This window comes from Neopsephotus bourkii, unplaced genomic scaffold (genome assembly GCF_033783945.1).
Source record: "Neopsephotus bourkii isolate Nb327-2 ecotype Australia unplaced genomic scaffold, CSIRO-AGI_Nbou_v1 NB_107, whole genome shotgun sequence".
NCBI lineage: Eukaryota > Metazoa > Chordata > Aves > Psittaciformes > Psittacidae > Neopsephotus > Neopsephotus bourkii.
The window spans coordinates 12,184,479-12,202,084 of NW_026900624.1; the positions used below are offsets into that span (position 1 = coordinate 12,184,479).

Below are 17,606 nucleotides of genomic sequence, written 5' to 3' on the forward strand. Positions count from 1 at the left end.
AGTATTTCAGATGTGATTCATGTTAAAACAGGGATACTCCCTGCGATACACACACAATTCCAGACCATCCCATGCAAAGACATCTTTCTCACTAAAACAAACCAAACCCAACCAACCCCCAAAAAACCCCAAAGCAAAAAAAAAAAAAAAAACCAAACCAAAACCAAAACCCACAAAAAAAACCCCAACAACCCACTAAAACCAGAAAAGCCCCCACCAAACCCATTTTTGTACCTGAGAGGAACAGATATATCTACCTTCCTGCTGCAGAGCAGGCAAAAAATTGTTCCTGCTGCTACAGGGTCTCAGGACAGCGGAGATGCCAAGTTTAACACTGCACAGCAGCATAAACAAAGGTGAGTTTGAGTACTATGCTCCAAGCCTGCAGACAAAACTCCACCTCAAAATCCACCTCCCCACAAAACCCAAAAGCACACCAGCCCCCAAACAAGAGACAAAATGTACTACAGAAAGAAGCAGTAATAGCTTTCTTGTGAGATGGGTGTCAAGCAGACCTTCAAATCACTCAGAAGTTTGTAGCTCATTACAAGTACCTGTAATGTGTTATACTACTATCTCCTATTTTCTCTCCAAAGCCAGTTGGTATAAAGACATCTTTTTTCCCCTGGTCCAGTTTTACTATGTGGAAGGTAAAGAGGAAGAGAGAAATAGGAACAGAAAGTAAGATCTATGCGTAAGTTACAGATTTACTTTTTGTAAAATTTTCTGCAATAATTTTTCCTTTTGCAAATATATGGGTAAATACTGTATTGATTATTATGGGTATTTCCTATGGCAGTGAATGAGTGACATCAGAGAATACTCAGGTACTGTGGCTATTGTACAGCTGTGTGGATGAGGAAACACCGGATGACCAAAGGACAATAAATTCTCTTAACTCTGTGCAAATTCCAATAAAAACCCACAAAAAGTTCTGTTTTCTGGAGTTTAACTGGAGCTTTATTACTTAAGCTGTGACTTCACAGTCTTCACCTTCAGCAATTTGCAAACATGAGGCATACAAGAAAGGTTACAACGCTTAGCAGAAGAGACTCCATACTGAACAGGGGAGTAAGGGGGCAATCCCAAGACAGAAGAACTGGGAGTGCCAATTTGTTCTCCAGTCTCATGTGAAGATTCCTGGAAAAAGCTGGTTACTTGAAAGAAATCAGGAAATGAATTGAGGAAGCAGAACCTGGAATTAAACTGGAACCAGAAAGAGACAAACACCAATGGCAAAATGCAAATAAACCAAGCAGAGTAAGTCCAGACAGAACCCAAACAGTAACAGAGGCTGATTGAATAAATAAAGTCCCTAGGATTAAACCAGATTTATGCTGCCACTCAGCTTCAACAGACATATAAAGCTGTAATTGACTGTGGCATGGTGGCTTCAGCCTCTGCTCCCCTGAAGCCACTGTCCAACCAGGTAGAAAAATAAAGGTCTAATTCACTGGAAATTCTTTCATTTACAAAACTAATGGAATAGGGTTTGGTTTTATGCTTCTGTGTCAACTTCTGATTTATCTTCAACTCCATTCTGCTCGTCTTTCATTTCTGCATCTTCAGTGTGGCTGATTTGAAGAGAAGCGGCTGACTAAATAGAGACAAAGAAAACAGATGCCTTGTTATAAAAGACTGGCAGCACTTGCAAACAATACCACAAACATTATTTGGTACTTATCACAAGGGTACCTAGTCTCCTTGCAAAACTGAATTAAGGTATCCGGACCTTCAGCGAAGACAAACAAAATTTTCTTAGCATTTTTATCTGCATCTCAGAAATCATAAGCAGTTTAGAGGAGGCTGAGAAATAATACTGGTTTTAGATGGTTATGATTCATACATGGTGTGCACTCATTTGCTACATAACACTTCAAGACGGTGTTCTCCCAGACTTCCAGTTCACACAGAAGGGTATAGGAAGCAGAGAGCCATGTGGTAAGGCTCACAGGTCAGTTTTTACAATAGGACATAACCAGCATCTTGCAACCATTTCCAAACACAGGAAAGGGAAGTAGAAACATCTACTTCATCCTGCCTATCTCAAAAGACAGTGCAATGCAGCTGCTCTTCAACCTGTCAGCCTAGCACCCTGAACCATCTGTTTTATTATGAGGTTAGGTGAGGACAGATGAGAGGAAGCAAGGACATGAACATGCACTACTGGGGGAGGGGGAAAAAGGGTCAGAATCCTTCAACTGTTACATCATCTTAGCTGCAACAAGCAACCACAGCCAATGAACAAAGGTCATCCTTTGGCATCAGTCCTTAGAAGCATTCTGTGAAGCACGTAAGGGCAAAGTCTCCTTTCCAGAGAAAATCTGTTACCTAGCGATCTTGGGCTTAAGATAAGGTGATAAACATCCCAACCTTTAAAAATCCACAGTTTACATATGTGAACTATTCAAATTTATGAAACAAATTACTCATGCAGGAGTGGCTGTTGTACTTCTGCAGCCGTAAGATACAAGTATGTCATAAATTTCAGAACTACAGTCCAAGCTGCCTTCTTAGAAACCAGAAGACATCTGCTAAACAAACCCTCTCTTCCAGAACTCTTGAATGTATGCGCCTCCCCAACAGGGAAACTGTTGCTGTAAAGCAACGTGAGAAATGCATTAACAGGAAAAGGAAAACATGACTTTTTGAAAGAAAAATGCCCCAAACTGACCTGTGCACTAAGTGTTCCAATGACCCTTTTCCATAAGAAAACATGTAAATTTTAAGTAGCCCAGGTGGCTCCAAGAAAAAGAAAACAATACTGTAAACACATACATCTTCCCAAGATCATCTACTACCGAGAAGAATGAACAAGGCCAATAGGATCCTGATCTGCACCAGAAATAGTGTAGCAGCAGGGCCAGGGCAGTGATCCCCCTGTACTGGTCACTGGTAAGGCTGCACCTTGAATCCTGTGTTCAGTTCTGGGCCCCTCACTACAAGAGAGATACCGATTTGCTGGAGGGCGTCCAGAACAAAGCAACAAAGCTGGTGAAGCACGTGGAGAACAAGTCTTATCAGGAGTGGCTGAGGGAATTGGGGTTGTTTAGTCTGGAGAAAAAGAAGGCTTGAGGGGGGAGCTTATCACTCTCTACAGCTACTGAAAGGAGGCTGTAGTGAGATGGGTGTCTTATAAGTAACAAGTGATAGGACAAGAAGAAATGGCCTCAAATTGCACCAGAGGAAGTTTAGATTGGGTATTACAAACATTTCTTCACTGAAAGGGCTGTCAAGCATTAGAACAGGCTGCCCAGGGAAGCAGCTGAGTCACCATCCCTGGAGGTGTTCAAATGACATGCATGTCATTTGATGTGGCACTTGGGGACATGGTTTAGTGAGGGGCTTGCTAGTGCTGTGTTAAGCTGGACTCGATGGTAAAGGTCTTTTCCAACTCAAATGATTCCATGACTCTGTAAGCTGATTCTACCTGAAGTAGATGGGAAAGCTGGAACTAAGTGCCATGTCTTTGCAGAATCCAAAACAGTCTGCAATGCAAAGACTGTGAATCTGCCTTTTGCAAAGTATACAACCCTACCAAGTTCTTGTCTTGGGGTCTGAGGTGTACATTCTGAAAAGCACGAAGGCAGCCCTTTCATACTTTCAGTGGGTATAGCTTGTTTTAGCAATTCACTCTTCCTCTCTGAATAAATTCTGCTCTGTCCCACAGCTAGTGGAGAAAGCCAGATTCCCAGCACCTGTGCTACCTGAAGGGAACCTGCACAGCAATGCCTGACAGCTGGCAATTAAAACCTGCAATTTCAAGAGTCAAGATGTCCAACAGCAAAATGATTCTAGTTTAGTTCCCACGCCTTTATCTTCCTGAGATCTTTCATTAAAGCTTACCAAAAATCATGGTACTGCATGGCTATACATGACAAGTCTAGAAGGACAAGATACTTTTCTCCCAGCTCCAATAAGCAAGGACTGACAACATCAGGCTGCTTTAGCCACACTTAACTACATGGACAGTGACACTTTCCTTGCAGGATCAGTGGAAAATGTCTGCATTTGTTTGTTTACACTCCTTCATGAGAAGTAGAACCAAATCCACTTGACTACTGCTAATCTTTGAGGAGAAAAAACCCAAAACAAAACAAACAAAAAAAACCCACGAAACCAAAAAGCCACTAAGCAGAACAGGTTGTGCACCCAACCATCCAGTTAGGAGTGATTACCCTGTATGACTACTACTTCAGAGTAAGAGATGAAGAATGGAATACTTCTCCCACTGTCTCTGGGACATAAATCAATTTCAGATACATCTCATTTTGAAAGACTGCAGGAAAGGAAGAAAAAGAGAGGTTTGTGAAGTGTTTCATCCAGGAAATTATCAGCTGACAGTCTGAGATACCAGAGTTGTCAGGATACACTCATCTGAGGACAGTGGGCCCCTGGTCAGACTCACTGGCACAGTTAGCTACAGGAAACTGGCATACGAGGATCTGACAACTCTTTAGATTCTTCATGTGTATTCTGGAAGGTGGACACAACAATCTATGAAAATAACCTCACAATATACAAGCTTCTGCACTCCCCAGTGTTACTGAGAAAATTTGAGTGATATAAATCTCAGATCTGTCTTGGAAGTTACAGGTTTACTTACTCCTTCTGGATCGTCAGATTTCAGGAACACAAACACAACATTTTCTTCGGATATGAGATTCTCACAAGTAACTTAGAATGTGTCTTGCTAGCTGATACAACCTAGTTACAGCCTATATTCAAATACTGTCATTGTCAATTGAACTAGTATTTACTAAAATTCTAGTGAACATTTAGTAGGAAAACAATCCATACACTAGAATAATGAATCTTACAACAGTCTGACTTCAAATGTCACAATTTGTGTGACAATTTGTGACATTTGAGATGGAGCACATCAATCACATCTTAATGTCTCCATGAGAAGCAAGTGGGTGCTCAGAACCATCTGTACAACAGACATTACTGTCTTAGGAAAGACAGCAAAACAGACTGTTCTTTGCAACAATCAGTTTGAGGAGAATAGCCACTTTTTTGATTGCTATTTCCACCTCCTACAAACTCCCCAAGGAAGGTACTTGAGTGTTCTTCCACTACATTTACCTGTACTAAGTAAACTAAATACCTAAAACAGTATTCCTTGTTGAATACATGACACCACATCTTGTCTTCTGGTGCAGTGTTACTTACCTTTAAGTCTTTGTCTGCAAGTCTTTGGAACATGTTGGCATACATCTTTTTCTCCTTCTCATGCTGCTCCCGTATTTTCTGCTGACAAGTTACCAGTTGCACTTTGGCAGCTTTGTTACTTGGATAGAGTTGTATCACTTTCTGGAAATCTCCCCGGGCCAAGTCAAAGTCATTGACAGCCAAGTGTGCTTCTCCACGGCGGAAGAGGCCCTTTTCATTGTTGCTATCCAATTCGAGTGCCTGCATTACACAAGACAAGCAAGATTTACTTGTGGGTTGGCCTTTTTTTAATATGCAGTCAGAACACAAGAGACTGCTAGAAACTGTACCTTCTAATGTAGAGTTATTAATCTTGTCGGGTTTATTAATAAGGTGAACTGAATACAGTAGAAGGAGGTACAAAAAGGACTGAATATAGGAGGCTGACTTGACAAAAGAACCAGCAAGCCTAAGATTTATCCCTGGTTGTATTACAGCTCTTTGAAGGACCTTTCCCAACATTACTGCCTTCACCGTATCCAAATACTTCATCAGTATTCAAAATGTAGCAGCAAGGTGGTAGAAGATATCCAGATAAGAAATACCCAACAACAAACTGTTGGTTATTTTTACAGTTCGTATTCAGTACTGCCCAACCGCCATACTGCGAGCTGGTGAGAAAGGCCTAACACCACACGGTCTGGTATTCCTCACATTGTTCAAGAAAGAGATAAACTGTTAGCTCGCCTCTGCAGGTTAAGAATAAATAAACCCTTACTACCTTGTTGCAGTTTTCCAAAGCCGGGGAGTATTCCTTCAGCTTGAGGTGGCACATAGCTAGATTAAGGTGAGCAGCAAGCCTCAAGCTTTTGGCTTTCGTATCCTCCTCATCGGAGAGTCCCGATTCATGCTCCAGCCAGGACACAATCTTCTTATACTGTAATGCTGCCCGTTTGTATTTCCCCTCCTGTAAGCAAGGCAGTTAAATTATCACACAACTCGCAGGATATTTTAGCTCCCTTTTGACCCTTCTGCTTACCTTAAACAATAGATTTAAAAAAAAAAAATCTATCAGAAAATAACTTCTATCATAAAGAATGTATTACTCCTGAAAGCCATTCCTGCATAGGATCGGAAGATCTTTAGGAAGACCTGCTGGTTCCCCCACTAAAGCTAGGGGTATAGGCCAGCATTGGTATTTCACCTCAACTCCCACCTTATACACAGCTTTTGATACGAGCCAAGGAAAATGGGGCATTTTCAAACAGTAGAACCATTGCTGTGTCATGAAGGTAACGGGAAAGCCTGCCTTTAGTTGGTCAAATTGTTTGAAACAGCTTCCCCACACATCTCTACCCAAATGAGTGTTTTCATTTGCAGTACTATCCCACAGCAGGAATTTATACTGTAATCTTGCTACTATTCAATGTATACCCCAAATTTATCTGTAGGTAGAGCAATCAGCTCTGACAGGGAGAACTAACTCCCTGCAGAGTTAGCTCTTTAGTTATTCCAACTCTGAGGCTTTTATTTATTTTTTTTTAAAGACACCTTCCCTTCCAGTCCTCCCCGTAAAACATCACAGAATACCATGAACACCACTCTGAAATTACAGAAGCTGTCATCAGCATTATCAGCTCATGATATGGACAAAGAAATGCTAGTATTACCTGAGGATTATCATTTACCTTGAAGTACTGGGTGCCTCTCTCCTTCACAATGCAGCTTTGCTCCAGCTTCTCATCTGTGTTCATTTCCCAAGACTCCTTAGCCTACCCAAACAGGAACAGTTCAAGTCAATGATATAACTTCTGGGAAACCAAGGACTATGCAGCTACCCTGCTTCCCATTAACAGTGTGGTAGATTGGTTTGGCAAAACAGAGTTTTGCACTGATACTGGAAACTGGGCTGGGAACAGGACAGACACCGACAGCAACGGAAAGGAACAGAGTAAGAACAGATAGCTTCTGCCACGAGCTCCCAATGTCATCTGTGGCAACAATGGCTTCCCTATTTCAGATCAACTTTCAAAGATTCCATCATCCTTGTTTAAGCTGCACTCATACTTGCTCGCCAACCCCCCCCCCCCCGGTCCCTCTTTGGACTTCCATCTCTCATTCCCACCTTTTCAAAGCTTTTGAGTTTCACTTCATACTGTAGCTCTGCATCTGGAGGGATCTGAAATTTCTCCTTCCCAGCACTTCCAAAACCATAGCTGTAAGATTGGGGGTTGGGAGAGATTAAAACAGAGAGATTAGGAAAAAAAAATAATCTCACAAGAATCTTTAATGTCTTTTTCCAAAAGGCTTTGAGAACACCAGTGAACATTGTCTTCTGACAAAAGACATCTGATACTCTTTTACTAACCACATCACATAAGGACTAGCTATCTGGTCACATCAGGTTGCTCAGAAGGCTCACTGGCTCTTTTCCTATTCTGAGCTGTTCTTTATGTACAACAAAAGAACTGTTTCATTAAAAGGAACCAGAAAAATGTAAGTTGAAGAGAACAACAATATTTTAAATATTCACCAAGATCAGCACTATAGAGACGTAAGTAAATTTCTTTTGGAATGCTACTACTTCCAACCAAGTGCGAAAGTGATCTTGGCTTCCTATTTCTCACACAATAAACTTTTGGAGCTGATCAAGTTTTTACTAAAGCATTGAAAAAAGAAAAAAAAAAATCTGTAAAGCATTATAGCAAAACACTTCATCTTGCCAAATACTTAGTAGATATACTGAAGTATCAAAAGATCAGAAACTGCATACTTGGGTTTGAGATAGAACACCGATTCCTCTGATTTCTCCATTTTTTGAATTGCTTTCTCAAGACCATGAGGAAGATCATAGTTGTCACCTTCTCCAATCTCAAACTGCAATTCCCGACTGTCGAAAACACGATCTCCATATCGACCTTCGAACTGGACTGGTAACAAAAAGCAGAGAAAAACTGTAATTTATCTATGTATGGTAAGGTACAGGTAGCATAGGTGATATAGGGAGTGCCAAAGCCTCCTCCTAAATGATCTTGTCTCTTAACAGCCACTTATGCATGGTAGCTTCTGGCAGCAAGTGAAACTTCTGTTGCTAAATAAATCCTTTTTTTTTCAGTTGTTCTCTTTCTGTTCATCCCTCAGCAAGTGCCAGTACTACTTCCCCTCTTGATCCTCAGCAAATGGAAATACTTTATTAGACTCATCCACCTTTTGTGATCAGATAAGCACTTTATCAGATTCAGTACCTCTGGAGAACACAGTTGCTGCTGGAAAATGTAAACCTTGCTAGAAATAGGAGAATGAAAGCTTATTCTAGGTTGTTAAGTTGCCTGGCAAAAGAAAGGGAAGCCACGTATTCCTCTCTGTCAGTGCAAGGAGTTGTAAATTGGGAAAAGGTTCTACCCACCCACAGGATAAACCCATTTACTATTTGTGTAACGTACTTACTCTCTACAAGTGCACCCTCATTAGGCTTGGAGTAGCCTTCCCCTTTTTTACGGATTCTTCGGATGATGCCACCATCTTCATCATCAGTGAGATCCTCCCCCTTGAACTCAAAAAGTTCTATCTGCAGAGGGAAGAAAAGCCTTGCATTTATTCCCATTATATCAGTGGAATTTGTTTTCAAGAGATCTTTGAAACTGTAACAGTTCAGGAAGCTACCACCTTCGTTAGCATCTTGTAAGATGTTAGACAGCCAACACTATGAAGATGCTGTAATTCAGTAGATGCTGAATGAAAAACTACTAAAGAGTTTCAGATTATATCGAGGTCCTCACAGCTTTTTTTTCTCCAGCAATCCTGGTCTCTCAATACTACAAATTAGATCATTTCAATTAAAGGACTGTGAACCTGGCTTCTGAATAAAGCTTACATGAGCCACAACGCTTACGGACTACTGCAAAAAGAAGATTCTACTGGCTTTAATAGCATTTTTGCTAATGCCTGCAGACAGAAGTATGGATAGTGGTTTTTGGGCTTGAGGGTCTGGGGCTTTTTGGTGTTGTTTTTTTGTTTGGAGTTGGTTGGTTGGTTGTTTTTAATATGAAGGAAAAAACATTTTGAACACATTAAGCCAAGAGGGATTTGCTCTCAAATGCCACTGTGAAGTGGAACCAAAGCAGCTGTCACACCCTCTTACTTTACAGTCAAGTACAATCATCAACAGTGTCACTGCGTCCAAGGGCCATGGAGGTTTGTAAGTAATGCAAGTACAAAATGAGCAAGGAAATTAAAGACGCAATCCTTATCCTTAAGTCCTGACTATACCCTAAATTCCATCTATAGTCAAATTCAGATCAACTTCAGAATACTCAGAATGGAGCCCAAACTGACTCCCAATGCTTGTCCTGCTATATTTAAACAAATTCAAGAACATTTTTGCAGACCTTAGCTATTCCCCACCTGTTTCTTTATTCTCCTACACCTGTGCCACAGAACAACCTTTTCAAAACTCCACTGCATGACTGAAGAGAGATAATGTTCATGTTCTACTTCTGTTACCTCTTCCCCTCTAGTCTTACCATATCATTGTATACTGTAGGATCACTTCAGAAAACATTTATTTCCAGAAGAAGGATAAAACAACAGAACCATGATCTGTCCACATTTAATGCAAACTTGTTGCTGCAATGTGTCTAGAGTTTTTAAAAGATAATGATAATGTAGGAGATAACTATGCAGCCTTAGTTTTCACATGTCCTCTCAAGTCTAATGCAAATCATAGTTGAAAGTGGGGAGTGCCATGACAAGATGGAAAAATAGTCACAAAGAAATCTGTTTTTGCTTCTGTGAAATGAAGATAGAAAAAAAAAATAATCAGTAATCTTCTGCTATCCTGTGTTTGATTAAAACAGTCGCAAACCAGCACGAAAGAGTGAGTTATTATAACAAAACAACACCCCACCCCCAAAAAACTCCATCACAGCTTGGTTTCTTTTCTTTCTTCCTTTTCTCCCTCTAACAATACTGCTCAGGCAGACATTTGGGGCTATAAAGGCTCATGAATGAAACACTTTTTATCTAAATAGTACCTACAAGATAGAGAAGTCAGACTGCCGTCATTAAGAAAAACCTAGTGGGAAGCAAATAATCTAAGTGACTATCAGATAGTACTCTGTTGAAACAAAAGTCTCGCCCTTAGAGCATTTGGTTGTCAAATGGTTAGGTGTTATCTCTTGCTGCAGAACAACAAATAAGCCCTAAAAATGCTTCATTATGCTACAAGGGAGGTCTTGAGCTTTGAGACACTGTGCATGGACAGTAAAAGCAGAGAGCTGAACATGTTTAGTAATTGCTACACTGAAGTTCTGTTTTGTTTTTCCTTTCCCTCAACCAAACTGAAGTGAGCAGAAAAAAGTGACATAGAAAAACACAGAACACCAAACCAAACAAGCAAAATACCCGATAAAACAAACAAATCCCCCTAAATAAACAAGCAAATCCCACACGACAACCCAAACATTAAAGTTTGCATTTTAATCATCAGGTCAGAACAGTGAATATTTTAGTGTTTTTATCTCTCCATATCACTTGCATTTGTACAACACACACAGCCTTCCAGCATGTGTGGTTCATTCAACGTAAATAAACCATGAGTATCTTCAGATTTATATATATAAAAATGCTATTTATGAACAGCTTTACAAGACATTCTTTTTCAACAGTAAACTGAAGAAATAAAAGCATTAATTTTGATGTACTCAAAATAAATGAATTCTCATCCCTTAGTGGCCTAGAATACAAACCTGATGGCAGTATTTTTTTCTTAATCCTTCCTCAGAAAACACATCTTTAATACTATTTTGATGGATATCTATTAAATAATATTCTGGTCTTTCAAAAAAACAAACAATAAAGACAACATCCTCCCCCCCAAAAAAAACCTCAAACCCAAACCCCATCAAAACAAACAAAAAAAAGCCAAACCAAACCAAACCTAAAACACCCCCCCCCCAAGATCACAGGCAATTACTCACAAGTGAAATGCAAAGAAAATAAATGCAAACAGACTATACAAATTTAATACAAATACAATATCCAACTATGTTTAATTTACCCTTAACAGATGCTCATTGTTTCCATTAAAGTCTAAAAAAGCTTTCAGTCCCTACTCCATGACCTATTTTTCAGATATTAAATAAAACATCCAATCTCACAGCAATGAAATAATTTTAGAAATCATACTTAAAAAGTGTACATCTGCCTTCTCTCAAAGTGAGAAATTGAAACGTTTCAATAATAAGAAAAATATATCCTCCCAAAACACTGGACTGTCAGAGCATGGTCCAGAAACAGCTTTAGTATCATCCCATATGAAGGAAAAAAAAAAGTCTCACAATTCTGCAAAACCACTCTCATTACTGAAATTATACACAAGAGAGCTGCTATTTCCACCCTCTTTTGGGAATGTGAGGGCAAAGAAAGGGAGGGATGCTTTAAAGATCAGTAGGAAACACATTCTGTCCTCTGCTGGTGGCATTAAGAAACACCCATGCTCACCAAGATACGCAGTTCACGAAGGAGACCAACTGACCATGTGCAGTGTTACCCAAACACCAAACTCAAGACTGATGAATCTGTCACAGGACCACGTGCATACAAATGACTTTCTATCATGGTAAGACTAATCTGTAACCTGCATCCAGAGAGAGACTTTGCTACTCAACAGGCAACCTGAATCCAGACTGGTTTTGGGGTGCTTTAAGGCTTATTAAAATGCTCAGCTCTATAGAAAACAGTTCACAGTCTCATGGCTGTCCAAAATACACTATATTCTAACAGTTCGTATGAGGCAACTATCTCTTTCTCCCCCAAACAGCTCATGTAAGATTGTGTTAACTTTGCAAAGAAAACACAGAAGACTATGAAAAACACACTGCTAAGGACATTAATTGCCCTTTCTGTTGTTGAAAACTTTATAATGTATAAGTATTATTACTTTGAGTCTTATGAAGTGGAATAAAAGGTTTTCATTTTTTCAACTACTCCAGAGTCCACCACCGAGGCTATACACCCTCCCAACCTGTACTCTCTTACAGTGAACATTCCATACTGTAAAATTAAAACTGTGAACATTATAAAACAGTCTAGTATTTTGAAAACTCCAAAATAAGGGAACCTGAGCCACTGCAGAACAGTAGCAGACAGACTATAATTCTATACTTTACCCACACTACCATAATTGACCGTATTTTTCTCTTCAGAAAACCCCCAAAATCCTGTTTAAAAGAATATCACATCATGTATTTTCTACATGATGTAGTATCTTATTTCTACAGTGAAATGAGATCTTCTGATTTAGTTTTTCAAACATACAGTTTTAATAACCATCTCTCACTTACCTCAAAGATCAGTGTAGCGTTGGGAGGTATCTTTGGGGGGCTCCCAGCAGAGCCATAGGCATATTCCGGTTTACATGTAATCCGACAGATTTCACCAACTTTCATAGTCGCCACAGCAATGTCCCATGCTTTGATCACTTCACCTATGCAAGTCAAATTTCAATCACATGATTGCCAGGCATACACAAAGGCACAACCAGCTGTTAAACTGAGCATCACCACTTTCAGTATACAAAAGCTAAGACAGCAGAAATACTGAAAGGCCTGTGTTCACTCCAATTTCTGTACGTCAGTTTTAACCTTAATCCAATTACAGTCATCCCAGGACCCAGATTCAGCGAAATTCCTTCACTGTAGGTATAGTGAGTGATTCTTCTCCTCCCCTTACTTCCTCGCCTGTAATCATCTGAACAGATACGGGCTGAAGTGCTTGGCACAATCTCAAGTGCAAGGAAATAACAGTAACTCTCCAAAGAGGAAGACCTTAGGGTGACAGATTGCCTGCTTGTATTTTGAAAGCAATCCAAAGAGCATTTTCTCTCTGTACTTTTATCAGTTGGCAAAGAGCAGCACGAGTGGCTACTAAAAGTTACATGCACTTGTAACAGAATGGGGGAGAAAAGCAGGACAAGTAGTATTCTTTCTAAAGCCAGAAGCGAACAGAAGCTGGAACCTCAAGTAACAAAATCCTATCTCTAAACTCTAGCTCTCCTACTTGCTGCTCCTTTCATCTCAATCAAGCATTATTTGTATCAGTCTCATATTAAGAGGTACACTTCATGTCATCTCAAATTAAAGTACACTGCAGAATTTATCTCCTAAATGAAAAAGCAACAAGTAATGAACTGTCAGGGAAAAAAAAAATGGAGTGGTAAGATTTGCTATAACAAGGATGCTCAGATTTTTTAATTAAAAAAAAAAAATCAACCCAAAAACCAAACAAACCGAAGTCTTTTGACAATGAAGAGAGGCACTGCTTCAAGATTCACCTTTGGGTTAATTTCTGAATTTAGGGGAAAAGAGATTATGCTTCATCACACTGCACCTGGCTGCCCCCATGCACCCTGGCCCAGTATCTAGTCACAATCAAGTACTTCTGAATGCAGATCTTTGGCAAAAATCAACAAAATGCACTTCCTGGCTATTTGACTACCCTTGATCACCGTGCTTCAGGGCAAATTCACTCCCTTGGAGCACTCTGAGGCCGACTAATTCTTCAGCAGGCTTCAATCAAGGGGCTACATAGTTTTCTCATTCATAAAGAAAACCCTTTAAGTTGCTCCAATTGGGTCATTCTAAGAGAGTAAACCATAAGCTTCTGAAAACAAGTTTAAATAGCAACTTTAACATGCATGGAAATCCCATCTCAATTATTACCAAAACTGAGCAATAACAAGCACAAGATACTACCTTTGCCCAAGTCAAATGAAAATTTGTCTCTCCTGTCCAGACTGGAGTCAAATTTTGTGCCATCAAGAAGCCATCCTGTGTAATGGACAGTCACTTTATCACCAATCATTGGAGACTCTGTCCCACTGCCTTCTTTCTTGACAACCTAAGAAAAAACACACACAATTCTATGAGCATGAAAACTAACACTGCTTACTAGACATGAATTCCATCAATTTAGATGCGTAAGTTACTCTTAGTAGATAACAGATTTGCAGGTTTTCTTCAGTTATCTGGAAATGGACTGACTATTCTGTCTGCAGATCAGCAGTGTTCCAAATGCAGAAACCTCAAGATGGCTCTTGCTGTCATGAGAATTTAATTGGCATCAGTTTGCACCAGCTTACAGATCTCTGCATCTATAGTTAGCAATGTCACTTACCCTTCCTCAACGAGATTTTTCATGTTCCAGGTAAACCATTATGCTTTATTTAAGTACCTTCTTCACTACCACTCTCTCACTACCCCCGAGTCTGGCACTCTAGGCAAAGCATTTAAACCAGAAAATGAGCTGGTTCTTTCCGTGTAGTCTATTCTAACACGTGATCTGAGAGTTAAACCAGCCAGTTTAAGAAAGATTAACAGAATCTCACCCTAACAAAGATCAGTTCAAGCAGTCAACATAATAACATTTTGGGATTATTATGTGGCATTAATTTTGTCTCCCAGGAACTTTGGCACAAATTCCTAGCATCACGATTCCACATACAGCTGCAAAGATTTGATTTTCTTCTCAAGAGATTCCCCAGTTAACCTAGTAAGACTAGCATCAACTAAACTTGGTATAAAAAACCAAGATTGGCCAATCTTTCTGGTGTTCATTTGAAATATATAAAAAATAGATAAGAATATTGACATATCACACAGAGCAAGAATATGAAGCCTTGCCTGTAACAGGACAAATTTGAGTTTTCCCCAGTACTGACTGAAACCATCTAGCTCTGAGCCAAAACTGTGCATTACTTCAGCTAGGCAAAAGAGCCCCAGTGGAGGACTGTAATTGCTTGCATGTACGGAGTTCATAAAGATAAACATTTATTCAAGGAGTCATCCAGAAGCATGGATTGGTGTCCCTCTTTTAAAGAAAAGCTATAAAAAAAGCCATGCTACTGTACCAATTATTTTTTTCACTGAAGGAAGCAGACCCTAGGGAGCCTCCTTCCCAAATTTCAAGTACCTGCAACCCACCAGGTCTCTTACTCTGCCTCCCACCAACCCTGCTATTGACTATATGACTGAAAACATCAACACCCTCCACCCAAAGCTGAGGCAATGACAGTTCCTGTCAGACTCAAGCTGGAAGCATCTCACTGCAAACACAGAAAAGGGGAAAAAAAGCCCCAAACAGAACTGTTCCAAACTAGTGATTTTAAAGGAGTCAGTCTGAAGTCACTCTGAAATAACCACATTTAATACTAAGCTTTTCACATACCATATTCTAGAAGTGACAGAAAGTCAGCCAACATTAAAGCAATGAATATCTCATTTTCTCTATTTACACAATATTAACCTTTTGTTTCGTTTTCAAGAGACTCAAATTCCACATTTTTTGTATACCGAATAGAGCAACTTTCTTTTTCATAAGGTTTATATTTCCCTTTCAGGTGGAAAAACCCCATTCTTCTGTTCACTTTCTGTTTGCAAGTATTTCTGTTTCTAAACTTAAACACACCAGAAACAGCGCAAGCACATTCAGCGATACCAGGTAAAACCCCCTAGATACTATTCTGATACAAAGCTAAGCAACAAATTAAAAAAAGCCCCAAACCCTCCTGGAATCAATGCAATGATACCAGTCAGAATTGGGTGCAGGTTAGTTCAGAGTTAGACCTTTGATTTCAGTGGGTGTATTCTGCTTTCTGGCAATTTCTAGAAAAATCCATGAAGGCTGCACTTCATGATCTTTCCCATCTTTTGCCTTATCAATTCACAATCTCGCCTTTTTTGAGGTTCTCACAACGTCGGATCTTTTGCAAGTATTTTCTCCTCCCCTCCTTTTAAAAAATTTGAAAGAAAAAACTTATCACCTACTGCTTCTCCATCATTAGAAGGTGGGTACTGCATGGAGTAGGCTGGCACTGCCTTCTACCATGCCCAGGGCTCCGAGCTGCAGGAGACCGGCAGGCAGCTTCCTGGGCAGCCATGCCACTGAGAACTCTAACCTGACACTGTGCTACACGGAAAAAATAGACACTCATCAAAGCACATTAGCAGGAGACATGGGAAAGCACAGTATCTCCAGTTTGGTTCCCGATATCCCTGGAGGCAGCATCTCTACGGCAAACCCAGAATTTTAAGCTAGAGGGTTCCAAAGATGAAATCCAGAATTTTGCCTTTGCTGTGGTGCTGCTTTTCTTCTTTCAAACAGTGTAACCCGAAATTTCACTGCGATTAAAAAACGCTTCTAGTGATCGTTACCATTTAAGAGACTAAAGAAGCTTCCAGAGATATGGAAATAGGAACTATCTGACAGAGAAGGTTAGCGCAACTCCCCCTCACGGTATTAATTCTGCTACCCATATCAACCGACTTCCCAGTACAAAACAAAGAAGCCAGTCTAGCGGCATCCTGGATACACGGCACAAACTGCGCCCGCAACCAGCCCTACCGACCTCACCTGCAGCTTCTTAAGGGCTCAATTCCCCTCTAAAACTGAACCAAGGGTCAGCCTTTCCGGCTCCGGCCGTCGGGGCGCACGTCCATCAGGCCCCCGCATATAACGCGGCACCTCAGCTCTGAGAGGCTGCTCGTACCAAGATGGAGCAGCCCCATTTTCGGCGCCTGAGACACAGGCAGAAGCAGGCAGCACGGCCCGGCGCCAGCTAAGCACGATACGGAACACACGTGCGCTGCCCAGGCACCATCTTTAACTCTTAGCCCCCGAACACGTGCGGGGAGGGTGGGGGGCAGGCTCGGAGCCCCCGAAACCAGCAGTGCGGGAACAGCCGCGGGCCCGGCCCGGCCCGCCCGGGGAGATACCGGGAGGCAAAGCCTCTCCCCCGCCGCGACCCGGGGCTCCCGGGCGGGCAGCAGGGGAAGGTGCTGCTGACAGCCCCGCGCCACCGCGTGGGAACCCCCGCGGCCGGGCAGCGCCTGCGCGGCAGAGGCGGCCTCCCCCCGAACTCCCCACCGCGCACACTGAATCGCTGGGGCCGCCAGACAGCGGTCAGCTCAGCAACGGCCTGGTTCTCGTCCCCTCAGCGGGCAGAGCCCCCGGGGGGCTTCCGCTCTCCCACCGGTGCGCGGTCCCGAAGCGGGGAGCAGCCGCCCGGTACCTTGAGGACGCCCTCATCCTGCTTGGGGGTGATGTCTGTCCCTTCCAAGGGTGCCCCGTCCGCTTTCGTCTCCTCCGCCGTCATCGCGCCTGCCGCTGCCACTGCTGCGCCTAGAAGGGCCGCCTCACGGGATCGGGGTCGGGGTCGGCACCGGCCTCCCGCCGGGCTGCTGCTACCGCGTCTCTGCGCCTCCGACTCCGAGCAGCGCGGGCAAGCACCGCGCCCCTCCTGCCTTCGCCGCAGCGCCGGCCCCCAGTCGAGTAGGGAGGAGGAAGGGGAGGGGAGGAGGAGGGACGGACCGAGAAGTTTCTAGAGAGGCAGCTGGGCTGCCACAAAGCGCCCGGCAGTGCCAGGGGCCGGGCAGGAAGTGTGTGTTGCCCTTGGG

The 17,606-nt window shown here is 41.9% G+C and overlaps 1 protein-coding gene across 1 annotated transcript; it reads right to left on the bottom strand.

Annotated features, from left to right (window-relative positions):
- Positions 1–947: 947 nt before the first annotated feature.
- On the bottom strand, positions 948–17,470 carry FKBP4 (FKBP prolyl isomerase 4). The gene is made up of 10 exons (XM_061360692.1): positions 17,222–17,470; positions 13,908–14,052; positions 12,498–12,640; positions 8,602–8,722; positions 7,928–8,084; positions 7,280–7,370; positions 6,843–6,926; positions 5,936–6,121; positions 5,176–5,415; positions 948–1,597 (listed from the first exon to the last, which is right to left on the bottom strand). Exons 1-10 carry the CDS (start codon positions 17,303–17,305, stop codon positions 1,499–1,501), a joined length of 1,350 nt encoding a protein of 449 aa, XP_061216676.1. The 5' UTR covers positions 17,306–17,470; the 3' UTR covers positions 948–1,498.
- Positions 17,471–17,606: the final 136 nt, after the last annotated feature.

Bases quoted from the DNA above. Each gene is read 5' to 3' on its own strand.
- FKBP4 (XM_061360692.1), bottom strand. From the start codon at position 17,305: ATGACGGCGGAGGAGACGAAAGCGGACGGGGCACCCTTGGAAGGGACA. The intron at 14,053-17,221 runs GTACCGGGCGGC...GTTTTTTCTTAG, and splicing joins AGGATGAGGGCGTCCTCAAG to GTTGTCAAGAAAGAAGGCAG. The intron at 12,641-13,907 runs GTAGTATCTTGT...TGACTTGCATAG, and splicing joins TTCATTTGACTTGGGCAAAG to GTGAAGTGATCAAAGCATGG.